Source organism: Idiotropiscis lumnitzeri, chromosome 20 (assembly GCF_059441095.1).
Source record: "Idiotropiscis lumnitzeri isolate Australia: NSW breed Sydney's pygmy pipehorse chromosome 20, RoL_Ilum_1.0, whole genome shotgun sequence".
Taxonomy (NCBI): Eukaryota; Metazoa; Chordata; class Actinopteri; order Syngnathiformes; family Syngnathidae; genus Idiotropiscis; species Idiotropiscis lumnitzeri.
The window spans coordinates 11,902,168-11,928,819 of record NC_142410.1 but is presented as its reverse complement, the minus strand read 5'-3'; the positions used below and the strand labels follow the sequence as shown (position 1 = coordinate 11,928,819).

Here is a 26,652-nt window from a genome sequence, read left to right as displayed (position 1 = left end):
AATGATGCAATAATTTATTGGCATAAGTTCAAATTCAACAAAAGCCTGGCCTTGGAAAAAAAATAAGATGGACCCTTGCCATATTAAAAGCACCATCCACATGGATGAAATTACTCTTAAAAAAAATAAAACACAGGTTATATTCTGCTCCTTGACCTCCTTCCGTGTGAACTTGAGTTCAATGACATATCATGAAACATTCGAAGTCTAACAAAAAAAAGTTCTTGCACCATTACATCTTTGAAGGAAAAGTGGTTATTATACTTTTCAAATTTAATTTAAAGTAAAAATTCTCTTCATTTTATTGCAGCCATAACAATAAAACACCAGCAGGTGTCACTGTCAAACTGCAAATGCCTTCTTGAGTCCTCTATTGGGTGTTTTGAACCCTGCCAAAAACTCAACTATTAATATCTTAGGACTTAATGCTTGGAGAATCTTAATTAAGACCAAAGTGGCCCTTTGACACCATCTTTACTAAAACATGGACTATGGTTCATATGGTGAAAGCAATTGAATTCAAGTGACATCTTTTCCTGCTTAATGTTTGAATATAAAGGTTGACCTTGAACAGCGCACGTGACCATTTCACGGAAAAGTCGTCCTTAACTTAGTTTTCTATCTAGAAGTCAAGTCTGAAGAGTGAGAAGAACGGCCTCCTTGAATGGCCCAATTCCATTGTGTAACAAGCGTGTGTTTGAATGATTGACTTTAAACAAATGCTAAACCAGATGACTGACGGTTGTACTTTCTAGAGCGCCATGACTGTTCCGTGGAAGATGTCGATGGCCTCTCTCAGCTGGGACTCGTTGATGGTGAGGGGCGGGGCCAGGCGGATGATGTTGCCGTGGGTGGGCTTGGCCAGAATGCCGTTATCGCGGAGGCGCAGGCACACCTTCCAGGCGTCGTACTCTGAACGGGGCGACACGCAGCTTGTCAGCATCCCCCGTTGTTACAAATGTGGCCCTCAATGGCATTCGTTACCTTTGGTTTCTTTGATGACGACGGCGTTGAGCAGGCCCTTGCCCCGCACCGTCTCCACGATGTCGGACGGCAGCTTCCTCAGCTCCGAGCGCAGCAGCTGTCCAAGCCGCTCTGCGTTCTCCGCCAGCTTCTCTTCTTCAATTACCTGCGGAAAAGGTCCAATATTTAACCTGACTTGCAATTTTTTTTCAATGACACCAGACATCATTCGGGGACATTTGAAAAATATTTTGCTTTGACTTAAATGACTTCCAATAATTAAAAAAAAACATTTTATTTTCCCCAAATGAATGATGCAGGTCTTGAATGAACTTGAACTCTGACCTGGAGGGCAGCGATGGCCACCCGACAGCCGATGGGGTTCCCTCCGTACGTGGACCCGTGCTCCCCAGGCTTGATGGTCAGCATGATCTCGTTGTCGCACAGCACGGCAGACACCTGACACGCATGCAACCGTTACGCCAAAAAACTAAATTGGTAAGATTTTTGTTTAAAAAAAAACGCCTACTGGGTAAACTCCTCCCGAGAGCGCTTTTCCCAGGATGACCATATCTGGTCGCACATGCTCATGGTCCACGGCCAGACGCCGTCCGGTCCGCGCCAAACCCGTCTGCACCTCATCGGCAATCCACAGCACCTGCACACAAATACACGTCCCAAAATCTGTTTTGCAAGTAGTGTTATAAAATTATTTTAATAACCAACTGCAGCTTTGTCAACACTAATTGGAACAATCAATCTTGGAGAAATTGTCCCAAAAAAAAAAAAAAAAAAGCGCCACTTAACGGGTCCATCTGTCCCTTTTAAAAACCAAATGTGCCCTTGAGCACAAACGTTTGTCCACTAATACTCTCTATCATCCGGCTAGCGTGAGACTTAAGACGACGTCATGACCCGCATGTGCACTCACATTGTGTCGCGTGCACAACTCCCTGACTTTGGTCAGGTAGCCGTTGTCAGGAACCACCACGCCCGCCTCGCCCTGGATGGGCTCCACCATGAAGCCTGCGACGTGCGGGTCCTGCAAGACTTTCTGCAACACACGTGCCAGAACAAAACATGATCAAGGCTCCTTTCTGTTTACACAGCAAAAGTGGGCAGTAGCACTTATGGTGGAGGGAGGGGGAAAAACAAACAAAAAGATGTCCGGGTTGAAAGCAAAACAGTCAAACCTCAGCTCACTCTCTCTTATTTTGTCTGCTAGAATCCAAAAGCAAACCTCAAGTGCGGGAACATCGTTGAACGGGACCAGCTCAAATCCAGGCATTAAAGGGCCAAAGCCTTCGTAGCTTGTGGGGTCGGTGGAGCTCGAGATGGCTGCCAGCGTGCGGCCCCAGAAGTTCCCCTCTGGTACAGAAAGATGGACAGAGAATGTTCTTTTCAAGTGTTGAGCGACTCGGCGTGATTCTGATGAGTGATGCTCGTCAGCCGATGAGAATGTAGTGGACGCTTCCTTAGCTCAGGTTATCCACTTGAGGCTCGTGGCATCGGTTGTGGCTTTTGCAGCTTGTGTATTATTACGTGATGATTTTGTTCAAGAAAGCGATGGAAAACGTCCATCCCAACCGATTGAGGGACAGAAATTTGAGGCACAGCGAATGCTTCCACTTATTTTTGTAATCAAATCATTCGTATAAACGTTTCAGCTCTGATTTTCGGGATATGAAGTGTTTAGGTCCGGCTTGTCGGCACCTGATCAATCACTCACCAGCAAAAACAATCTTGGCTTTGTTCTTGGGGATGCCCTTGACGTTGTAGGCCCACTTCCGAGCCAGCTTGCAGGCCGTCTCGCCGCCTTCCACACCTTCAACAAGACCCGTGTCAGCGTTACTCAGACAGTCCCAACAAAACACTCCCGTTTTTCCTTACCGGTGTTCATGGGTAAGACTTTGTCGTAGCCAAACAAAGTGGTGATGTACTCCTCGTAGGCGCCCAGCACGTCGTTGTAGAAGGCTCGGGAGGTCAGTGTGAGCTTGGAGGCTTGTGCGGTGAGGGCGCCGACGATCTTTGGGTGGCAGTGGCCCTGGTTGACGGCACTGTAAGCGCTCAGGAAGTCAAAGTAGCGGCTGCCTTCAACATCCCACACGAAGATTCCTAAAAATAGAAAACAGTCAATTTTGGGGTTAAGGCTGTTTGGAAGTCGAGTTCCTGCTTTTTATTCCTGTTCCTGTCCGCTTGATAGTTGGTCATGACGGGAGTTTGCGTTAGCTTACCCTCGCCCCTCTCCAACGCCACCGGCAGGCAATGATAGTTGTGCGCGCCGTACTTCTCCTCGCGGGCGTAGATCTCCACGGAGGTGAGTGGCTGTTCCAACTTGCGTGTGGCGGCCGAGTGGGCGCCACGGAGGACGCCGAGCGGCGACGAGCTCCTCAGGCTGCGACTGAGCTGGAAAATCAGTGATTTCATCCCGGTGTGGTTGCGTCTAAAGGGACAAGGCGGACACACACAGTTAGCCACTCAAGGTATGTGTGTCTTTATTTTACTCTAACTGACCGAACCTGTTCCTCGTGCAATCTGTTATCCTGCTAACCTAGTCAGACTGGAAGCAGACATGCCGCAAAAGTTCTATCCCGCTATTGAAGGGCTATAAACTCATTGTTGGCTTTGTGAAATCCCACCACGGTGCTCACTCAGGTTTGCTGAACAATGAGTCACTTTCACAATACAGCACAAGTGTCAAAAGTGCAACTATGCTGGCTCTTTGTCCAAAGCAGAAAAAAATATTCCTTTAGGTCTCTTCGACATAAAGCAATTATTATTGGATGTGTATATCTAACCACTTAATCTATCATGATCATTTGGAAAAGTCACCACCCCTTCTCATGCAATGGATAATTTAATCTTAGTATGCATTTGCATATTTGACTCAGGAAGACAGGAGCAAAAAATCTTAGAAAAACTTGTTGGGACGGAAAATGATGCAGACTGAAGAAGAGAAGCCAATCTTGAAGTTTTGGTATACACTTCGATAAATGTTTAGGGAAAGCAAATTGACCAACAAAAAGCAAAGCCCTGTAGATTTGACAGGCTGTTAATTGGCTATAAACCGTCTGAGTGTGGAGTGACACAGTGTCAGCTGAGGCCATCAGCAGTTTGTGTATGAATGTTTATTACATGTTTGTCCAATAATGCGCGTTTGTTTTCTTGCGTGTTTGTTCAATAAGCATTTTAAAGTGCGTGAGTGGCTGCTATCCTTGTTACTAAGCTGCGCCGCAAAATCCGCAAATCATCTTTGCTACCCAGTGCACATGACCAAGAAGTCATCGTTCATCATTCCATCCACAGTCTGGGTTTCAGGATATAAAACCAAAAAAAAAAAATAAAAATATTGCCCTAATAATGCGTGCATTTATCATTTCTGTTCACAATTCTTTAGCAATTGATATATTTTAGGTTTATTAATTCTAATGTGAGGAATTAAGAGATTGTTGTATTTTAACAATTGTTAACAGTTTGTACATGCAAAATGACATTAGCCGTCTGTGCCAATTGCTCACTCTGATTGGCCGCATTTAATTTGATGAAATCCTGACTGTGTATGGTATGATAAACAATTACTTCTCAGCCTTTTTGTGTCATAAGGTTGACCTTGCTGGAAACCACGAAATTGACAGTTCCTAGATTTGTGATTAAATTACAACCTTCTAATGGTTTATGCGATTCATCAGTGGCACTAAAACGGTGGTCCGTCTTTTAAGTCTTTAAAGCACAACATGATAACTTTTGCAAAGCACACTTAAAAGTACGACACTTGTGTGGGGCCCCTTGACCAGATTTTCCGCGAGCTCGCAAATGACCAAATAAGCCCTTGACCCTCACGTTGTTAAATTGTAAACACTGCAGTAGATAAGTGTCCTGACATTTTGGGCAGTTCAGTATCGTTCAGTTTAGCCTGCCCCTGAAAGATGATAGGCTCTAACTGCGAGCACACCCCCACGCTTTCCGGTTACGTTAAAGGAAGGAGCTTAAAAAAAACGCTGACAATCGGTTGATTTTTGCGATGTAATGTCAATTTCAATCAATATCATCTCATCCATGTTGCATACACCCATGATCTTGCTATTATATTAGCTAGGTAGCTAAGCTAAATTTAGCTGTCAAGTGTTACAGAATAAGCGGATTAAGACCGTGGGATGGAACAAAGCGGAAGTACCAGAACGACGTGAACTGTAATTCAGGAGCCTCTTGGGAGGTGTTTCTTGTCTGCCTGTCTGCGGAGTTTCTTTTTGAAGCGATGTTCGACGGTCCCAAACCGGTCCGATTTCTGTTGGTGGGCGCCTGCCAAGCGGGGGAAATATACTGTTCGTGACGTCACGGGAAACGCCCCCATGTTGTAACATTTGCCTTGATTGCAAATAAATAGAAAAAAAAACATTGGCCCGGATTACTGTGAGACCAACAGTGACGCTCGTATTGTCTTTTTAATTATTGTTTTGTTGAATTGAATTTAACTAAAATGGTCGTGAAACAAAAAATAATGGTTAATTTTAACAAATTTGTCGCGACTGTAAGGATTTGTTTGACAGCTATGTCGCGCATGCGCATAACGAGAGAGAGGTGTCTCGTAATGGCGGACACTGGCTGGTCGAGCTGTGCCGCGAGTTTAAAAGGCGTGATACTGGACATGTGCGGAGTTTTGTATGACAGCGGTGAGGGCGACGGGGTGGCCATTCCTGGGTCCGTCGAAGCCGTGAGAAAGTGAGTGTTGAACCGCACTAAAAATAAAAAAAATGACACATTTGATCTAAAGCCAGTTTGGTGTTCATGTCGTCAGCACAAGCGACTACTTCACTGAATACTCGCTTGCTTTTTGTGTGTTTGCGAAGGCTCAGAGCTTCCGACCTGAAGCTGAGATTTTGCACCAATGAAACGCAGGCAGCGCGAGAGAAGTTTGTGGCCAAACTCCAAAGATTGGGATTTGACATTAGTGTCAGTGAGGTCTTCTCTCCTGCACCTGCAGCCGTGGCTGTGCTGAGGGAAAGAGGACTGCGGCCCCACCTGCTGGTGTATGACGGTACTGCCTGGTCATGTGCCAAGTGCACCCAAGAAAAGAGCTTAGTACTTTCAATCTTGGAAATAGGAGTTACACTGACGAAGCAAGCAAAATGCCCATCTGTTAAAATTGGAACTAAACCTTGATTTATAAGTGACCAAAATGAAGTTGGCCCACTGCTGTTCTCAGTGGCTTATTGTAAATACATACTACATATTTATATTTAAATGGTGTAAATGCCTTCTTGGCATTCACATTTCTGTGGCAATTGCCATATATTTTTTTGCTGCAGTGTTTTTCATTTGTCTTGGTCTCATTTGTTTTTCACATAATCAGCAATACTCTCTTGAAATGCTTAATAATTTTATTCTGAATTTTTCACTTAAGAATTTTAACTTTATTTGTATCTGTATCTAATACTTAAGTAATATGAAAGTAACATTTATTCTTGTCACTCATGTTGCTCCCAAAAAGCAATGATGATTATGCGTAACACACACACACACACACACACAACACAACTTTATTTGTATTGCTCATTTCACTACAGCTGAAGCTGTAACAAAGCACTTTCCACAACTTAGGACAAAACTAATGGTCATTATGTCATTCATGAAAGAATTAATACCGTTGATTGTCTCATCCGACAGCGCTCCTGCCCGAGTTTGATGGCGTAGACACGAACGACCCCAATTGCGTGGTGATCGGTGACGCGGCTGAAAAGTTCTCCTACACCAACCTGAATGAGGCGTTCAGGGTCTTGATAGGCCTTGAGAAGCCGACTCTGTTCTCTCTTGGCAAAGGGTAATGAGGATATTATTTATCATGTCAGTTTATGTGGGATGATGCTACTGCAGGTTTCCATCGTGCATAAATCACGGCTTTTGCGACTTTTAAATGGACATCATGTCTTTGGCAATGTTCAGCGTGATTGACTTTGTGCATTTCATCAGTCTCCTTTATTGAGGTAGATTTCATTTATTTTAGTTTTCTCATAGTGCTAATAATGTCTCTCTCTCTCCCACACACACACACAGAAAATACTACAAGGAGACAGATGGTTTGAAGCTGGATGTGGGAGTTTACATGAAAGCTCTGGAGGTACAGTAGAGCCGCCGCCCACTAGATAGGATTGCTTGTCATCGTGATGCACCAACTGTTTAATTTGTAACATTTGATGTAATAATGATTGTAGAAGTAGGAAAAAAACAGATGGGCAAAGCGAAAAAATAAAATAAAGTTTTATCAACTGCTTGATTTCATCTAGTACGCCTGCGACGTGGAGGCCGAGGTCATCGGGAAGCCATCCGCTACGTTCTTCCAGAGTGTCCTCAATGACATGGCTCTCCAACCACATGAGGTTAGTTGAAGCATGCGCAAAACACTCATCCCATGACCACGCGTTAATATGATTTTATATCCACAAGCTATATCTGGACAAATTAAAACACTTGACTAACATTTAATTGAAATCATTGAATCCTAACAATCATTAAAATAGGTTTAGCACTATTCCTAAAACTCTGACTGAATACGTTACTGGGTTTATTAGGTGATGATGATTGGTGACGATCTGGTGAACGACGTTGGTGGCGCCCAGCAAGTCGGAATGAAAGGTGTGCAAGTCCGAACGGGAAAATACAGGTTGGTGGTTTACAGGAGAGTGCTTTAAAAAGCGTGACCCTGATGATTATTCATTACAAAGTACATTTTTCACCATTTTGCTGTACTGTACATTGTAAAATATTAGCTCTCTGGGGAGAAATACTTACACTTGTCAACAGAGGGCGCCAGACACTAGTTGTTCTTATCCCTTATTTTCCCCTTTTTTTTTTTTTTTAATTTTATATTTTTGTACATTTTATTGAGACGTCTCCAAATATAGCTCTCTGCACACGTGAATCTCTGTGTGGTTGACAAATTTATGATGCAATGCTGCTCGGATGCCTTCGCTACAGTGTTAGTAGAGACTCATGTGGTTTATTATTTAATTAAAAAAAAATGCTTTTGTGGCTCGAGGGGGGAAAAATGAACTGTGCAAACCTTTATAAATTCTACATCAGTACTGTTGTGCAAAAGTATTCGGACAATGCTTTGAATGTGAGTCTGCTGACATGTAACTTTCACGGGCAAGCCCCTAGTGGCCAAATCACACTCACCAGAAGGCTGCAACAAAATACTCAAGATTCACAAACCGTTTAGTTTTCATTGTGTTTGCTATTGCTATATGATTTTATTAAGTGCAGTATTAGTGTTTTTTTTTTTTATTAAAACCCGTTCAAAATGTTTTGTTTTTTGCATAGAGTCTGGAACAGATTGGCATTTCTATTCATTTCACTGGAGTAAAATGCCTCCCTCAAATAGACACCTGTTTTTCTATTAGCAAAAAAAAAAAAAAAACATGAACTGGTATTATAACTGTCTTCGCGGATGCCACAGCAACAGTAGGCTTTGTTTGGTAGAGCCCCGAGCGCGCTATAAACTCCCAGTCAGATGTGGGAAAACACAGCTATTTCCACATGGAGCAGATGCTGCGCAGATCTCTGCTTCCCATCAGGCTGGAAGGAAAAAGAGAGAGCTGCAAATAGGCCTGCCAGGCCCAGACCAGGAAAAACGACACAAATGACTGACGCTTCTTATCGTAGCTGTGTGGATTCCAGTCAGGACATGATCTATTATATCACTGAGCGCTCCGTAGATCATTTATTCCTAACTGCCGACGTGCACAATGCAAATAAACACCACGACTAGAAAAAATGCGCTCGCTAAAAATCCCATTCGCACGCCCACGAAACGTGTTTTAATTAACTTGATGTAAGTGTCAACTTGTGCTTTGGAATTAAACACAAACAAGCTATGCAGCATTTAGTGTCTTTCTCTCCATACTGTGGGCGTTTCGACATATTTAATGAGACAAACTTGATGGGATTATCTTGTTGGACCTGCAGGATTTGTTCCAGAAGGAACTCGTTTATCATAAGTGCTTATAAAATTGACTTGTGTGTTTGACAAAGCTAGAGCGAGAGAGAAAAAAAACTGTCCTAAATTGGAAGCCCTAATCAGTTTCACATGTGCTGTTCATGCAAAGCCACACCTCCTCTTTTTTTTTCTTCCCTCCTCCGCATGAACATTAGTTTTATTATTCTTGCAGTGTGTATAACATGTATGACTGTGCACAGCTATGAAGCCTGAGATGACGGTCTGTTTCTTTGACAAAAGTTTCCATTTCTTTTATGTATAGGCCATTTCTGAAATGAAAGAGGGATGGAAATTTAGTTGTTGTGAATGGTGCCAGGAATTATAACCTCCAAAGGGGCCATTAAATGCCGTTCAGTGTGTTCATTAGCTTGGTCATTTATGAGTGGCGTTGAGTGTGACATGATGCCATTTCTAATGAATTGACAAGCGAGGTCAGATCTCCCAGAACACCTCCATAAACAAAGAAGGGGGGGGGGGGGGTGAACCTGCGAGTTAAGCAGAAATCCATTGTGGATTCCCATAGAAGAGTTTGGCAGCTGAGAGTGCACGGCAAACATTTTCACACCGCAGCCACCATCGCCGCTGCCTTGAAAATGGTTTACAGTGTAAATCATAACGCCTGCTGCATCACGCTTGAGTGCATGCGTGAGCTGAAGCCAGTGTTTCCGAGCAGGTCCGGCGGGATACTGTACCGCCTCCGACTCTGGGAACGACTCGAAGAGGAAGTGAAAGTTTTGGTCGTTAAGCATCACAAATCCCTTTTAGGCTGCCTGCAAAGATAGCATTTTACTTGCGTTGTATAAATGGCACTGACATGGATGCAATGAGGGTTAAACGTTGAATAGTCCGTTTTGCAGCTTTTTCCTTTGTTCGGAGCTTAGTTCCGATCATCCTGAACAAGCGTAGCCAACTCAGCCAGGCTAAACGAGCGAGGCTAACTCTTGCTAGCTGTGTGCCCCGGGTTGTAACATTTGTATAGTCCATTTTTTTAAATAAGCTGTCCAGCTTTACAGATACACATTTTGATTGCACCCCATCTCAAACTTTGAGTTATGAATTTTATTTGCGTTGTCATTGCGTAATTTTACAATCACTTTGACCTTAATTGATCACAACAGTAAACACGCGTTTGTCAGCATGGGAAGTTATCAGCATCATCAGGTGTCACTAACCTCAGGTGTGTATTATCCGTTATCTGCACGTCGTTAAAAAAAAAAGGAACATATTTGGTTTCTGTTTGCTTTGGTGCATTTAACAAGTCACGCCTGAAGATTCCTTCTTTTACATGTTACCAATCCCTCTGATTGGTAGGAAGCATCACTCATGTAAACGATGTTGGGAAATGACTATTTGCTGCACCGTCATAGATGTTAATTAACTCACAGACTAATCCATGTTGTTCCACTCTATTCCCTTAGATTGGAATTGGCAGCTATGAGCGTAACATAAACACAATCAATTTCGGGAACGATTGCCTGGTCCAGCTGCCAGAGCCGACAAAGCTGCTTTGTTCCCCGATCGGTCTCTCTGCTTTTAACGTTTGCATCCTATGCTTTAAGTCGAGTATTCCACTGAAATTACCGGTTTGAAACATCCGTCTGCACTCACGCTGCAGGCTTTCCTGCTTCCTCTTGCTGCCCAGATTCCAAGCGGAGCGTATCGGACGGGCTATTGTCCGTCGGAATGCTCCAAATATTGCAAACACATTGACTTATTGTGACTGTAAACCAAACGTGGCTTTTCGTCGCTCTTATGGTTTAGCAAACGCAGTCAAAGCGCATCTACACAGTTTCATCACAAGGACCTAAATCGATCACGCTGCTTTAGTTGTAATTATAATACCCCCTCTGTAGCAATTTGCAGTCATCAATATATTGGAAGACAAGCATCTACATCAGTGAAGAAGGAAGCCGTTTCATGAGTTTCTAAAAATAGTAACAGCTAATAAATGGAGCATTTTCTGCTTTCATGGCACAGACACGGAATAGGAGCACATTGCGATCCTGGCAGTTTTGTGCCATTGCCGTTAGGACCAGAAACCCATTTCGCACCGCCTTGGCTCTACGATTCATGAGGGCTTGGCCAAGAAAAAAAAGCAGTGAACGCTACACATTCGGCTCTCTGAGAGACTACCTCTTAAATAACCATTCCCCGCTTTGCAATTACCATTAGACAGTCCACTCTCTGTGGGGGGCGACTCGGTGCACTGCCCAAGTTGCTTTTGGAGCATTTTTCCCTTTTAATTGTGTGTGACTTCGCAGTCCCTTAGCTGCAACGAAACGCTCTTACGCATTACAATATCGACGCAAGGGGGAAGGCTGAGGAAGTCATCAGCAGCAGAGGATGCTTTGCGCTGTCTGTTCTGCATCAATGTCTGGAAAGCTCTTTTGTCCAGTCTTCATGTACTGATTCAACTCAAATTCTGTAGCTACATTCAATATGGATTAGTTCATGTAAACTTGACGTTCGCCCCCTTTCACCACAATACCGCTTGTTATATATTGAACTGACTTATTTTCTATACTCTGTCAAAGCATTTTCTTCCGACGTCATGTGAAGCATTGGAAGGATAACAGAGTATCACAAAGCAAACAAAAGCCATGGACTTAAGACTCAGCCGTGGGGGACGCCAGGTTCACCGAGTGCAACTCCTCAAAGCAGTCTGACCTCCGTAATACCTGGCTAGAGCGTTTGGGTAGGTATAAGTTGCTAATTCTCATCTAAATAGGGATGTCCAATGAGTATGAGGTGGAAAACTTTATTTAAAAAAAAGATCGGATAAAGGAGGTTCAGTGCATTTTTGACATATTTATCTTGACCCATGTCTTCTGGCGTGTTTGTCCTGCCTTCTCGCCCGGTTGTACTATTTGTTTTTAGAAAGGACTATTTCATGAATGATAGTTGTTTAAACCCCAAGGAGATTGTTCAAAAATGCCTCTCAAAATTGAAGCTCTCACCATCCAAGAGAGAGAAAGTGAAGTTTTATCTCAGTCCTGTTTGTTCAGCTTGAAATCTGTTTGTATTGTAAAGGAACACAAGAACTTTGCTAATGGATTTGTCGGTTTGGGGATCCTCGTCCCCGTGTCCTTCTCAGGTGTCTTTCACCAAGTTATTTCTGAAGCTTCGATCTTGTGTCCTTAACTGGAAAGAGCCGTTAAACAACCAGATCTGTTTCACTTTACGCTCCAGCCGATGGTGGCTCACAAACTCAAAACGCACTCGAGTGTGTGTAGGCCGCAGTGCGTGAAGCATCTGTCACGTTTGTGTTGCCATAACACTGCGCTGTCAGTTCAGGCTGCAGCCTGCAGCTGCATTGTGTCATGCGTTTAGGGAAGCACAATTAACGTCCAAAGACAGCTCTTTACCTCGGATCCAGGCCATGGCATTTCTGCTATAAGACCAAAACCTCTGACGTCACAGAGAAGCAGGCTTCCCTTTTCACTTGGACTTCCGGCTAAAAAGAAAAACCCGACGCTGAAGAAGTCAAAGTTTCGTCTTCAGTCACTGGTCGAGCATAAAAGTTATCACGTCTGGGCGTGATTCATTTTCTTGAGGGTGAGAGAGGTGCTTTCTTTGCCAACCGTGCCCTCATTGGTGTGCTATGAAAACGTTGACGTCCCCGCAACAAACTGACTCGAGTGTTTTTCCAACCCGCGTTGGCAGGCTTTGACTGTTTTCCTTTTCTGCGTGGCTGCCACGTAACTCATAAACGGGATTCCCCCTCGGTGAAGCCAGGTGACAGCCGGCGTTATTTACGTGTTTCTTTATGTGTTTCTCATTCACACCGCAATAAGGCCGCGTTGGTGTGAAAAAGCCTTGTGAGATTTCAACTATTGGGTTGCACGTGCTGTTCGTGCACAAGTGTTGCTGCTACCAAACCACACTGCCGCTGCTCATTCTTGCGTGAACGTTTAGAATTTGTTGGCATGGCATTGTGCAGATTTTAGCTGCACCTGGTTGACGTCTCCAGTTAGCTGCGAGCTGAAAAGGTTTCTCGAAAGATGCATGTCACCACCCTCAGACCAAAATAAGGTCGCTCGGAAGTGCTGCTACCGCTTGACTAGGGTTCTATGTCGGCCCACGGGTGGGTCGCATTTTTTCTTGAATTTGATTGGAGTGGGATTTATTTTATTTTTAACACCAAAATTCATGTGAACTCGATGCAATATAGTCTCACTAGATTTGCAGATGTCTCGCGCGATGCTTTGAATTTTGTTTGACTTGCATTCTCTCAATTATGTGATGTTGGTGATGCGGCACCTTCCGGAGTTTCTCACATGATGATGACGAAAGTCACCGCGCTCTCTCCGAGGAAAGCGGAGACGCAACTCGGCCGTAGTCGTCGTCCACCACACTGGTCGATCATTCACTGACTTCAGTGAGCGTGAGTCATTCAAGTTGGCGGGTGGCCTTTTGTTGAATGACCTCGCGGCCGTGTGAAAGTCGCCAAAGTGTCGCAGGGCTATCGCTACGATCTCGCCACGTCGCGTGTGTGCTGTCCCTTCCGTATTGCGTCGACCTGAAGGACGCGTTACCTCACTGGGGAACACTCGCTGCTTTGTGTGTGAATTTTGCATGTTGGCATTGAGCCTCTCTCCCTCCTTCATTATTCATTGAGATAAAAAAAAAAATTGGAGTGTAGAATATTGTTGGGGGGCACAACCTTAATGGTCTGTGTCAGAATTTTTCGGGGTGCATTTTTTTTCTTTTTTTTTTTTTTTATGAGGGGCACTTTTTTTGTTCTTGGGTTTTCTTTGTAAGAAAAACAAACGTATGAAGATCAGGAGATGATTTCCTCGTAGGAGACAGTTAGTATTTGACAGAATTGTATTTTTAACAGGGCTGTGGATATAAACAGTGGTGGATAAAAAGTCTTCAAACCTGCTTTTGAAAGAGATGGAGATTGTCACATGTAGGGCTTCGCCAGTGCTTGCCAGAAATTCCTGCATGACCTTTGGTGTCACCGTAGACCCTCCCTGACTAGTTTTCTACTCATCACAAATACTTTTAGCATTTGTGTAACCCCTTTATTTTTTTTTGACAAACTCTCTTTGCGTGTTTGTGAAGTCAGTCCGTTGTGGAGACACAACAGCAAAACCATTAGCAGCTCAGCTCACGTAACCCAAACGCTGACAGACGTGCGCAAACACATGGCAGCGCTTCACTCTGCTATTCACTATTCAATAGCCTCTCTTTGCAAAGTCCCGCGCCCGGCCTCCTTTCTGGCGGCGTACAAATATTTGCCACAGTGCCTTGGCGAGCTCTCGGAGCACAGGATTAATGGCTGTGTGTGCCACACACTCGGCACATGGGGTGCACGCGGGGGCCCGGGGGACAAAGCCCGCGGCCCATCTGGAGCTGCGACCTGTGGCTCGATCCAAGACGGAGGATGAATATTTAGGCCTCTTCATAAATGAGTCAGAGGACAGTCATGCAGATGAATGAAGGCGGCGTCTCGAGTCTTTTCAAGTTAAAAAAAAAAACAAAAGAAAAAAACAGGGAGGGGGTAGGGGGGGGTTCTGTATGCAGGATAGGGATCGCATTTCCCCTGCCGGCTGATTACGGCTAGGGCAAAAGACGTTATTTGCCAGAAATCTATTTTCTCTCTGCATTGGCACAAATGAACATGCATTTTGTTGGGATGGAAATGTTTTTATACCTACAAAACATGAAACATGCCTGCACACGTGACAACAATCGGCCATATTATGAAAACTAAAACTTGTAGTTTTAAAGTCTCATATGAAGGAAATAGCCAGTACTTGCCAGAAATTCCCATGTGCATTTTACAGGGGTGTGGTTCTATAAAGAAGAGCAAAAAAAAACCCGTTTTGTATTGTTGCCACGTGTTGGACAGAGCCAGTACCTGCCAGAAACGCTGCTGCTTGCAACTTTGTCGTCTCTCTAGGCCGCTCGATTGTTGTCAGGTGTTTACAAATGAAAACCGTACTTGAGTAGTTAGAATCTTTCACCCAGCTGTATGACAAAGACGGAAGATTGTTGTGACGTGTCGGACACATGGGTGCACTCACTTCAAGCTGGCATTTTAACGAGGGGTGGGAGTACGAGACGCACACCTGCTATTTTAACACGGCGTTGAGTTTAAAAATCTTCGTGTTTTGTAGCTTTAATCATCCCGGGACTTAGGTGAAACTCGCCTGCAGGTAGTTTGCATTTGAGCGAGACTGAGAAGCAGCCCAAAACATGCACTCTCCCGCAGGCACCTGCACAACTCCACTTGACAGCGCCGCATATTTTTGGGACGTGAGCTCTTATGATCTCCTGGGAAAAATTTACCACCGGAATCTTTGGGCAGACGCACTGTCATCAACTGTTCTTGTTTGGGTCCTCCTCAGGCCCAGCGACCAGAGGCACCCGACCGTGACTGCTGACGGGACGGCCGACCACCTGGCCCGGGCTGTTGATTTGATCCTCAGCCAAAGGGGGAAACGCTAAGGTTGTGTGGGCGTGACAGGTATTGGAATGGTCAATTCGGTGTCCCTCAAAATCCCCAAACGGGTCATAGTCCAGTACGTTTTGGGATTGAGTGAGTAAACTTGTTGTTCCTTTCATAGAATGATCTATGACGCAACTTTTACGGTTAACAATCTGATACTCCAGTAGCGTGTGAAAATTGGGCTCAATCAAGCCAACTTTAACATCTTCACTTTTGTAGGCCGTAGTCTCGTACAAAATGTATCTTGGTTTGTCTGCGCGTGACTGACTTACTGCAGTTACGCTGGTTTCAGTTTTCCTCGGGTGGACTTTATTGTCAGACCGACAGCATCAAACGACGCTCGCCTCGTCAATCCGTATGACGACCTCAAATGAGGCCTGCGATAGTCTGGTGTAGCGCCGTGCTAACAAAGTGAGGAATTTGAAAGCCAAATTGGGTTCAGAATCAAGAGACCTGCAAAAGGAACTAACTCATTGTACTGTACATGTGCGCAATAGTACTGGAACATGAACACTCCACTGCCACGTTTTTGTGTCCACTCGCTCTCCATTCTTGGGTTTGACCCAACCCCAGATGGATTCATGAAGTCGGCTTGTCCCAGTACTTTTGTCCATATAGTTGATTTTGGATTGTTGTGATCAATAAAGTCATCTGTGGCAATCATCCATTTATGACCCTTGTCAATAGTTTCTGGTTGTCGTCCACCTGGAATTCATTCTTTGCCACATCTGGGAACAGGAAGCTAGCCGGCCGCCAAGACAACAAACCAAACCCGAGTGTGACCAATTGGCCCTGGACTCTTCTTTAAAAGTGTCTCACCATCATCGGTCTCTCGGCCGAGCTTCACCCGAGGGCGAGCCCTGCCGCCTTATTGTTACATCATTAAGCGCTTGTTAGCATTCACTCCAGCGCCCCGCGCCGAGCTTGGCCTCGACGAGAAGGAGAAGCCGATGAGAACTTGGGCGCGGGCACGCCGGCTGGAATGAAACCAAAACAATTATTCGATGGCCGCTGCCCTGGAGGTTCCAGTGTACCCGAATGGATCCAGCGGGAAGAACAAAAGCCCATTGCCGAGTGATTAATTGAGGTCTTTGCGGTTCACTTCACCATGAACTGACACAAGCTTGTGTGTTATTGGCCAATTAAAGGGAATGAAATGCTATGCCACTCCTCTTTTTGATTGGGGAATAAACCTGAGCGGTGGCCGACTGCAAAGTGTTAGCAGCTGCTGTGGCTTTGCAAACACCTCATATTGTTTAGCTCCATATTTGGCCCAAATTTTTATTGCCTTTGGCCTCACACACAGACCATTAAATTGGAATTAGACTTTTCTCAGATGTATGGGTGATTTTTTTTTTTTTTTTTTTTTTCCCCTCCTTCCTTTCTTCTTCCCAGCCCATATGTGCGTCCAATCAAATTTGTTCATTTGCTCTGGCGTATCCTTCGTGAGCAACGTTATTCATCGGCGGTAGAAGACCATCCTCATAAGCGGTGCGCTTAGTAATTATGAAAATCAAAATCCGAGCCACTGGAACGATTGATGGATAAGGGGCTTGTGCCTCACACCGTTTGACTTGAAGGTGTCTTCTACGTCGCGTTCCGAACCATCCTCAAAAGAGTGGTTTTGAAGTCCAGCGACATTCCCAAATGATTAGTCGAGCGTTCGGCATGCTCTTCAGGTTGTTGTTTTGTCCCGGACAGCTCATTGTCCTGTGCAGTCAAAACACAAGACTAGTGCGACTCCCCCCTTTCCTTCCACAAGCTCATTATCAAGCTGATGATCTCATTTTCAATGCTAAGCTGACTGACACCTTGTGGGGTGGGGGGGCACAAAGTCTGGAGCGTGCCTGTCAGACCATCTCCAGCGTAAAAGCTCCCATTAATACCTTTGACTCAGCCACATTATCTTTGTTCTTGTATGGAACCCCCTTAGATTGCGCAAGTGGAGCTAATGTTATGTTACAAGTGCAATCAATCTCCGAAGCACCTCAGGCTGAAGCAAGTGTGAAGTATTTTGGAGCTGTGCGCACTCTGCCCTTGACCAACAACCACTGTGTCAGCGAAATCCCCGCTCACCTGCACCTTCCAAGTCGTTTGCTTCTGTTTTGACATGAAACCAAGTCCCCCAAGTGTGACAGGTTCCATTCATCGATCATACTAGTCATGTTAAATGCTATCGAATATGGATGAATGCTCAAGAACACCAAAAATAGGAATGGTCGTTCTCGCCTCACCTGTGCAACGACGGGAGAAACGAGTTGGAGAACTGAGGAGTTCTTCTCCGACGACATACTTCTGAACCAACCAAGCTGGTCATTGTATGATCGGCATTTCATTGACATTTCAGGAGACACTCTGAATTTTTTTTTTTTTTTGGTGCAAATAATTTTAGATTTTTGTTTTAACGTCGTATTGTCCACACTTAACTAAAGTGTGTGGTGTGCTTCTGCAGGAAAGTTTTTGACATTTTGAGCACAATTTGAGTCAGCGTGAGTGTCGGACCAATTGTCAAAGAACCCGTTTGGGGACCCCCTCCTCCTTTCGTACTGTTATCTCCTATTAGGACATGGTCTCTTCCCCTTGCTGCAACGCTGCTGATTAAGAGGTCGGCGCCGGCTGCTATACAAGGTTTAGCTTCTGAAAAAAGAACTTAATCTGTCGTCAAGTGTTGGGGCGTAGAAGTGTTTCGTAACACGCGGTTGAATTTATAAGTCACTATCATATGGATTCATTTTAATTGCGACGTTTTCCTCAATGATACCTTCCGCTTTGATCAGAATGTGAAGCCTGGAATTAATTCTAAGTGAAGTTTTGTTGTTGTTGGGGGGGGCATGCATGGTGGGTCAGAGTGAGGTTAGCAAGCAGGCCTGACACATGGCCCACATTCACAAGCGCCTCGCACGTCACCGAGCTCCTCGCAAGAAAAAGACCCTTTTGTTTCCCCTGTGCGGGCTGGGGGGTAGGTCTCTGCTTAGCTCAGTCACTCCAGCCGCAATCATCAACCCCCCCCCCCACCCCTCAAAAAAAAGAAAAAAAGCGATGGCACTGCATTGTAGTTCGGTCGGCTTCACAAACACAGGCTCATCAAGTACGTTGTGGCTTGTCTTTAATTGGGTCAGTTTGCATTAAATACAAAATAACTTCAGTTGGTGTCCCGCAGAGACCCTGTCTAGGCTCAGCTCTCATTGGTTTGTATTTTGAACTATCTAAATAAAAAAAGAAAACATACACGAGGCACATTTAAAATTGTTTATTCATATAGAAATACGCTTGTGTTTTTACATCACCTTGTCATTACAAATTGTAAAATATTCATGCGATTAGCATCATATCTTGCGTCCATCTTGTTTCCTGTTGTGGTTTGAGTCTTTGCCGCGTGTCCATTTCTGTCTGTTGCTCTTCCAACTTGCCCGCTGCAGACAATTTGTACAAACCTGCAAGTTCTCTCCAAATGTAGTATGGTGAAGGGTTACGGAAAAAATGTTAAGACTTATTTCACCTTGAGATTTGACGCTTCCTGATTGCTTTTTCTCCTGAGACGCACTTGCAACTTAAGACTACTCCCTCCAAAAATGAGTGCACAACAACTTCCTTGGTCTGTAAGACTTTCAAGTCGGTCTCAATTCCTCTCGATCTGCTCAATGTCCAGCTCGCCCCCGAGCAGATAGGAGTCCTTCTCTGTGCTACAAATGCCCGTCCACAGAGGCCCCTTGTGTTTACGGTTCGTGGACATCCGGTCCACGTTCTGGATGGTGAGGCCGGGTGGCTCATGCTTGGTCGGAGGCGGAACGTCGTCCGAAGCGTCGGTAGTAGATGAGTCATCGCTGTGTCGAGAATGGCTTGAGATTCCCGGGCAGCTGAGGCTGTGGAAGTTCTGAAGTTTCTGCAAAATTGGATGGAAAACAGAAACCACCTTGTTGAATGATTTCAGAGAATGTGATATTATACCCAGAAAAATAGACTGATAGATTGTGGAGCGACGGGCAACGGGACGTTGCATGTTTGGCGCTTCGCACAATGAAGGCATACATGCAGGAGAACCTTCAAAGGACATCGGGTAGAATGGATGCCAAGATCCTGACAGCTGCACACTCAAAGCGAGAAGCTTCTCCCGCGCTGAGATGATCCAATCTTTACGCTTTAATGCCGAGAAGACGGAACAGCTGCCTCGTGCTTGAGCGCGTCGGAGAGAGGAGCCCAGAAAGCTCTTTGCTGGCTTATGCAATCACCGCACAGGCGTGCTGGAGATGGAGTGTCCCACCCTTCTGAAAGATCCTCCATCACGCTGCCTCGGTGGAACGACGACCATTGTCTCATCATCCGCTCTGACCTTGACTCGCCATCCATGGAAGCTGATCGATAGAACGCGAGGCCTCGCCCAGCCTGGCCCGTGGCAGTGAGCCAGCCACTCAAGCTGAATTGACCCCAATCAATGTCTCTTTACAACCACGCCCCACTACAGTGACCTCTGCCGCAGCTGTTTCACTCCAGGACATTGACGGCTAAATGACATACTGCCTTAGCCCGTGTGCCAGCCTGCACTGTGAACACCGTTAAGTCAGTCACGGCGCAGTGTGCGGAGTTTGGGAATTTGTTTGAAACGAATTTGGCTGCGATTCCACAAATTGCAAGAGAATGGAGTCAAAGAAAGTGTTTGAGGTGATGCCACTAATTTACCACAGACCTCAGTAACTTAAGTTAGTACCCGATTAACCTGAGTGTGGAGTGAAAGAAATTAAACTGCTTCGTCAAAGCACCACCACACCCGCCCTGTTAACACCAACCTGAGTCATCTTTGCCAGGTCCAGCGAGGGCCTCTGCGTGTCATCGGGCCGCCTGCGCTTGACCCCGATCTTCTTGTCATTGAGGACACAGGGCTGCGAGCGGCTACGGGCCAGACCCCCCGGCCCTCCTCGGCGCTCCAGCTCAGGGGTGGAGTCGGGCGACCTGACCGGCGAAGGCCCGTGGGGTTCGGGGATCTGTTCGTGAGAGAGGTAGAGGGGCTGGGCCAGGGCGGCGGCAAGGCTGAGGCTGGAGCTGCGCTGGATGGCCGGGAAGCCCGTCTGAGTCATCCCGCCACGGTGGACGCTCCCGCCACTGTGGCACCTCCTCTTTTCCACGGCCATCCACACTCTGGATCCCTGGGGTCGCCACGTGGAGCGATGCAGCTCGTCGGAGCAGGAGAGGGAGCGGCATTGACGTTTGCTGGGCGGCGCCGTCACCCGCGAGGACGCGGCGGCCTCGGTCAGGCTGAGGTCCTGCAGGAGGCTGCTGATGGTGCTGGAGGCGGAGCCCACATCCCAGCCCCAGTGTGAAGCGCTCTGGTGCACAGGCAGGACGTCCCAAAGACTCTCCAGGCTCGTGCCCACCGGACTCTGCGGCGAGGTGCAGCCGTGTGGCACCTCGCACCATCGCCTTGTATCTGTAACACATTTTCATTTCTTCCTTAATGGATTCTTACCGGAACCTCAACTGTAGACTTCTCCAAACATTGAGATTTTATAGACTCTTCTTTCACTCACGCATCCGAGTTTTCAGTGAACTTAAGTTATCGGTTCAGTAGATGCAAAATAGGTGGCTTGCTCTCCAACGGACGTTGAGTCATTTCTCAGAAGAAATGTGGTGGAAATAGCCCAACATAATTGTGCGTCCATTTAAACCTTCACAACTTTTGTCTTTTCTCAGCTTGTGAGTGCATATTAATTGTTTTTTTTTTTTTGTCCTTACCCGTGACTTCGCGAGAGAAGAGAGTGGTCCCCTGGCTCATGGTCTCTGTCTGCAACTGTGGAAATAAGACCAGAATAATCATGCAGGCGTCTTGACTTCATTTCTTGTGGGCCAGAGGGTAACGCGGAATTCTTCTTCTACTCCTCCACCTACGTGATTTTCAAAATGAGTCAGAGTTGCGGAGCTTGAACGACTCTATTGTGACTGTGAGTGGAGCAAATGCGGAGCGGGTGACAGAAACAACCCCGCTAATAGCTGGCAGAGGACGATAATGAGCCATGATGCAATTCAATGTAACGGCGGTTCTTAATTTCATTTCCATCGTGAAATGTTGCCCGACCAGTTTGCAATGCATGTCGAAATTCAAGTTGACACCCAAGACAACAAGCGCTCACTCACCGAGGCCAAATGTGTGCTTTTCGACGTTACGTTGTTGCCGCCCTTTTCCGGCCTCTTCTTGCAAATGATCACCATGGCGACACACATCACGGTCCCGACCCGTTCCGATGAGTGTCAGTGAAGTGGGCCATGGCCAATGTTCACTCCTCGGACTGCCAATCCTGATGGAGAGACACACGAAGTTGAGCGTTTTCGTCTCCGAGCCCAATGAATGACATCAGAGATCTGTGTCGTGTTGCGTGTATCACAAGAACCTGTGTTTACAGCCATCGTATAATTTACATTCCTGTCTTTGATCGAGTCAGAACAACAATGTGAGGAGGACATCGATGAAAAGCATGTAGCATCAATATGGAATGCTAACAATCACAACTTGATCTCATCAAGTTTTTTTTTTAAATAAGACCATTTCATTTGTGGTCGTGAGTACAAAGAAAGCTAATGCTTTATTTTTAAAATATGCCATGAAATTAAATTATAAATATTTTAACTTCATGCTAGATAGCAGACTTGAACAGTGTGTCAGTGTGGACTTAAGATCCAGTCATATATTCCCGAATATAAAATATATATTAAATATGTATTAAATTCAAGAAAGAAAACTTTACACTAACAAAGCAAAGTAGTCGAGAAAATTATACAATTAAATACAGGAGTAAAATGATTTTTTCTAAATATAAAATGTTATTGCTGTATTAGTTGAACTTCAATTATAAATATACAGATTTTTTCCCCACTTAGTACATTTCTAAATGTGGTCCAATTCATTAAAATGTCAAGCAAATCAGTAGTGGGCAAAAAGTGTTGTGTGTCAAATACTTCCTGACCCGTGTGGGGGCCGCAAAGACGAACGTTCCCCAATTAGAGCGGCTTTTCCCATACATTGGCTAGACTGTAATCCCCCAGCCAACAAACATTATTATATAAGGATTTGGGTCTTGACTGACAATTAGCGCTAATGCTAATCCATGCTATAACCCACAGACAGCTGGTATTAAAAAAAAAATAAAAAATCAACATAGTCGTAGAAAATGTTCATTACGGCCGGCATCGCATCTTCCAAGCGACTTGCTCCACGCAACTTCACTTTGTCAACCGACGCCGCACACATTCAAGTCCTTTATTATTCACAAATATTTGCTAGAGTGCGAATAACAAGGGGTTACTGTATAACGTTAAGTTCAATTTTTATTTACTTTCATTAGATAATAAAAATGTTATTTCCCGAGGTACATATTAAATATTGAATAATATACAGATTGCTATAATCAACATCCATCTGGCATGTTTTCCCAATATCATGACGCCATGTTTACGAGTATGCAAGTAAAGCTGGTGATCTACTACTTCTAACTTGTCATGTTTGGACTCTGTCTTGTTCCATAATGTGGAGGGTGTGTTGGCACAAAGCACGTCATAAAACAAGACACGCTACAAATAACACCTAATTGACGGTTGGAACCAGTTTTTCGGATGCCTAATTGCTGTCGTAATTCAGCCAAAGGCCAAACTTTTTCTCCGTTGTTGTTCTTAAAGGCTAGGTGCCAGGGAGAAGGGCCAAAAGGAAACATACCAAAGTAGGGTACGTTCACCTACATCCATTTATGAATGAAATGAGCTCAGGAGAAAGGGGGGTCTTTTTTGGGGGGGGTTCCCGGGGTGGGACGACGTGTCCTCCAGCTTGCAGCTGCCCGCTTACCATAAACACAATGGCTCAGCATGACCGCCAAGCAGATACGCGCTCGTGGGGGGGGCCTGTTGAATTATCCCCCCCACACACACACACACATACACCCACACACAATCACTGCCACTGTATACATTAGCACAGGAGCCACGTCCAAAATGGAGTCCATTAAGTGCAAACAATTGAAAACACAAACATCCTCGTACCCACGCAAGAAAATGTCAGAAGCACGCTCGCCTCTTTCACACGGAGATCCTGCAAAATTGCTCAAATGTCGAACCCGCTTCATCATAACAGGAGCGTTTTCTAACCTTTATTGAGCCGAGGATTTTACATTCAAACAGCCTCACTGCGGTGTGAATCAAAAACCACTTCTTTCATCATCCTTGTGCCTCGCATTCACACTCCAGGCATGACCAATCGAATTCCAACAGTTGCGATCATGCAACAGGTGGGATGAGCGTGGGTTGGCATACAGGAATGGGACCTTTTTACGCAACTACCGTCTGAAAATTGGGAACGTTCTCAGATGGACTTCATTCACTTTTATCTTTCAGGCAAGACAGCGCGGCAGGGAAAAAAGAAAGCTGTCTTTGATTGGAAAGGTGCTTCCTACACACAGCTGCTGTCGCGCCACTTATTACGCTGCTGATACAACATCACAAAGGATTGCAACTTTTTCCTCTACCATCCAGCGTATTGCACTTTCACACAGAGACATGGCATTCCGTCATCCGATGAATTCAGCACAAGCTATTGATTTCTCATCCGACAATCCAACGAGGCAGGAAATGCGCTACCGTTACTTATTTATAAATAATAATTTACTGGGAGTTGAAGGTAATTTCATGAAAAATGTATCACATTCAACCGTGAATATAAACATTGAGTGTTGTCGTCCTTGTTAAATAGCTCTCCAAATTAATTCCTGTTTCAAACTTTGATAAGACGGCCAATAAATTTGGACAAAAACAGTACTGAACAAGCAGAACCACACCATGTACATTTGTTACACAAATACATCATGTGCATGACATTAAGGCAAGACCACTGGAACTTTCCCTGATGACCCTCGTGAAAGTTTTCCTTCTTAAAAAAAAAATTCTACAGTTTGTCCCCGACAGCTGGAACAACCCGTCCCACCTTGAACAGCCGTGATCCCCCTCAGAAAAAGGAGAATTACTTTGGCAAAGAGAATTGGTGTGACGAGTGCCCACAGAATGTTGCATGCAGGCTACAGAGCAAACACGAGGTTTGCGGCGTTCCGCTCGGAAATGGCTCTACTGTACTTTGGGGGGTCAAATCTGGAGTGGGAGCGTAATATTTTCCACATGTATTGTCACATCATGAAGTTCAAGCGGTGCGTTTAGGAGCCCCACCGTGACTGAATGACTGACGGCAATTTCTGGTTCCGCACAACTTTTCAGATAGCCACATTCCAGTGTAATGGCCCATTTACAAGCAAATCGCAAGAGAAACTCACAGTAAATTATGTTTTTAAAAGCTCCATATATTGGGAGGGACACCATTTGCATGAGATGTCTTAACTTGTCATCCATTCTGATTCTGACCCGGGATTAGGCCCAATTTTCTTATCAAACAAGCCATAGTAATATATGTATGACTAATGACGATGTATCTTGATTTATACCGTAGTAAATACCTCCAACAATAAAAAAAAAACAAAAAAAAAAACACTTGCATCCCATGCTTCCCGACTGGGGCTGGCCCATTATCAGATTCTGCTGCTATAACCATGAACAAAAATAGCAGTTTGACAGTATTGTAATTACCCTTCCAAATATATAACTGAAATTTTTGAGTAAATAACTGTTTTTAATTTAACCAAAAACAACTAAGAGAATGTTTGTGAACAAAAAAAGAAACAAAACATTTTTTAATATATATATTAAAATCCAAATGTAGGGGGGTGAAATGAACTTGTACCTCAAAAAAGGAGTACTTAATACGGATATAACAGTTCAGATTTTTATATTCGCTGCAGATTTATATGGGCTTCTGACAGTCTCAAATCAAATTGTTGCCCAAAATTCGGCCTTTGACGGGTCCCCCTCCAGAACACACGTGCACGCACACGCGCGCGCACCACCCCCACCCTCAGGTGGATGCCTGGGCCCCATTTGCCCCACCCCTTTGCACGCCACTGTGCCCCATGTGGACCCGACTTTATCTTATCAAATTCATAACAGGGTACGCCTGAACTTAAATTAAGTAAAATTAGAATATATCATTTTAAAAAACGACACCATTGTGGGTTATTTTGCCTTCAGCAGAGACGACACAAAATGTCGGAGAATTTATGCTAATTATTAAAAGAAATAACAAACCCCAGACAAAAGGAATAGGGACATGGGCGAGTAAAACTTTTCACTGCCATCAAGTTATTTGACTAACAATCATCACATACGATGACCGAAAAACATGTTAAAGAGTTAGTAATCACTTTTCCTATTTACGACTACTTGACGTAGTTAAAGCGTGAGTCGGGTGTCTAACATTACCTTCTCGCTGCTTTTCAGTGTAGCCGGATCATGTTGGGATCTGGTGTGCTCTTTTTTTTTAACAACCAAAAAAGCAGAAAGTCAGAGTGAGACAGGCAGTCAGTTATTCGCTGAGGAGTAAAGTAAAGTGCAACATTTACTCAAGTTCGCTGCGCTCCTGTCCAACGTTGGCCGTGACGTCACATGGTGGACGAGACCATTCAAGGCAAGCACGGAGGGGCGACGCGACACTTCCCCACCGCTAAAGTCAACATGTGAACAACCTTCAACGACAAACACTCATATATTTTTGACTTTTCCCAAATCAAGCACTCGCATTTCCGACCTAGTGTCGTGTTGGTGTTGATTCAAAGTGCGTGGTAAAATCATGTTTACTGAACGAGTAATGGATCGATCCGGCCGTGCTGTCATGAAAAGTAATCTGTTACACACGCGCGCACACGCACACCCCCACACACACTATCGTTCTTCCATAACACAAAACTTGAAACCTGATAACTTTACCATACCAATGTGACCCAGAGGGGATAATAATGAGATCTGTCTTTCTAAAACTCCAAAATAAGCGTGTGTCTTAAAAAAAAAGAATAAATGCATTTATGGCAAACAGATGTGCAGGAAGTGACCTTTGACATTTCTCTAACCACATCATGTAGAGCACTCAAGTACAAATACATGTAGTCTCACTGTACAAAACCGCCTGTTGCTTTAAAAATGTTGTTGTAAATAGATTTGAAAGATAATGATGTGGTGTACAACCACCAGACACTCAATTAGGTACACCATAATGCTCACTTTTGATTGATACTGGCAGGGAGGTATTTATTCTGCAATATTGTTACCCTAAATTAACTTAAGAAATAAATAACAAAAAAATAGCATGTCTAAGTAGCTTCTCAGTCAT

At 44.7% G+C, this 26,652-nt stretch overlaps 3 protein-coding genes across 7 annotated transcripts; 1 reads left to right on the top strand and 2 right to left on the bottom strand.

Moving 5' to 3' along the window:
• oat (ornithine aminotransferase) lies at positions 1–5,299 on the bottom strand. The gene is made up of 10 exons (XM_088285208.1): positions 5,138–5,299; positions 3,198–3,406; positions 2,854–3,078; positions 2,693–2,788; positions 2,204–2,331; positions 1,895–2,017; positions 1,493–1,621; positions 1,309–1,422; positions 985–1,129; positions 1–912 (listed from the first exon to the last, which is right to left on the bottom strand). Exons 2-10 carry the CDS (start codon positions 3,388–3,390, stop codon positions 752–754), a joined length of 1,314 nt encoding a protein of 437 aa, XP_088141334.1. The 5' UTR covers positions 3,391–3,406; positions 5,138–5,299; the 3' UTR covers positions 1–751.
• lhpp (phospholysine phosphohistidine inorganic pyrophosphate phosphatase) lies at positions 5,123–26,650 on the top strand. 5 transcript variants are annotated; one of them, XM_088285212.1, is made up of 8 exons: positions 5,124–5,682; positions 5,811–5,998; positions 6,628–6,781; positions 7,015–7,078; positions 7,245–7,337; positions 7,530–7,621; positions 15,313–15,431; positions 16,101–18,425. In XM_088285212.1, the coding sequence occupies exons 1-7, from the start codon at positions 5,441–5,443 to the stop codon at positions 15,410–15,412; spliced, it is 933 nt and encodes a 310-aa protein (XP_088141338.1). In that variant the 5' UTR covers positions 5,124–5,440; the 3' UTR covers positions 15,413–15,431; positions 16,101–18,425. The 5 variants fall into 5 exon arrangements, with proteins under 5 accessions (XP_088141340.1, XP_088141339.1, XP_088141338.1 ...); XM_088285214.1 differs by lacking the exons at positions 15,313–15,431; positions 16,101–18,425 and adding an exon at positions 23,784–26,650 and having other exon boundaries at positions 5,123–5,682; XM_088285213.1 differs by lacking the exons at positions 15,313–15,431; positions 16,101–18,425 and adding an exon at positions 8,281–8,411 and having other exon boundaries at positions 5,123–5,682.
• Positions 18,649–25,919, bottom strand: fam53b (family with sequence similarity 53 member B). The gene is made up of 5 exons (XM_088285210.1): positions 25,749–25,919; positions 21,540–21,700; positions 21,141–21,195; positions 20,198–20,835; positions 18,649–19,296 (listed from the first exon to the last, which is right to left on the bottom strand). The coding sequence occupies exons 2-5, from the start codon at positions 21,624–21,626 to the stop codon at positions 19,033–19,035; spliced, it is 1,044 nt and encodes a 347-aa protein (XP_088141336.1). The 5' UTR covers positions 21,627–21,700; positions 25,749–25,919; the 3' UTR covers positions 18,649–19,032.
• Positions 26,651–26,652: the final 2 nt, after the last annotated feature.

Coding starts and splice junctions, on each gene's coding strand:
- oat (XM_088285208.1), bottom strand. CDS start 3,390: ATGAAATCACTGATTTTCCAGCTCAGTCGCAGCCTGAGGAGCTCGTCG. Junction 2,018..2,203: donor ACGATGTTCCCGCACTTGAG/GTTTGCTTTTGG, acceptor CGTGTGTTGCAG/AAAGTCTTGCAGGACCCGCA. Junction 1,130..1,308: donor TGGCCATCGCTGCCCTCCAG/GTCAGAGTTCAA, acceptor CCTTTTCCGCAG/GTAATTGAAGAAGAGAAGCT.
- fam53b (XM_088285210.1), bottom strand. CDS start 21,626: ATGTGTGTCGCCATGGTGATCATTTGCAAGAAGAGGCCGGAAAAGGGC. Junction 21,196..21,539: donor AAAGCACACATTTGGCCTCG/GTGAGTGAGCGC, acceptor TTATTTCCACAG/TTGCAGACAGAGACCATGAG. Junction 19,297..20,197: donor ACCTGGCAAAGATGACTCAG/GTTGGTGTTAAC, acceptor CCAATTTTGCAG/AAACTTCAGAACTTCCACAG.
- lhpp (XM_088285212.1), top strand. CDS start 5,441: ATGGTCGTGAAACAAAAAATAATGGTTAATTTTAACAAATTTGTCGCG. Junction 5,999..6,627: donor CCACCTGCTGGTGTATGACG/GTACTGCCTGGT, acceptor CTCATCCGACAG/CGCTCCTGCCCGAGTTTGAT. Junction 7,622..15,312: donor GTCCGAACGGGAAAATACAG/GTTGGTGGTTTA, acceptor GGTCCTCCTCAG/GCCCAGCGACCAGAGGCACC.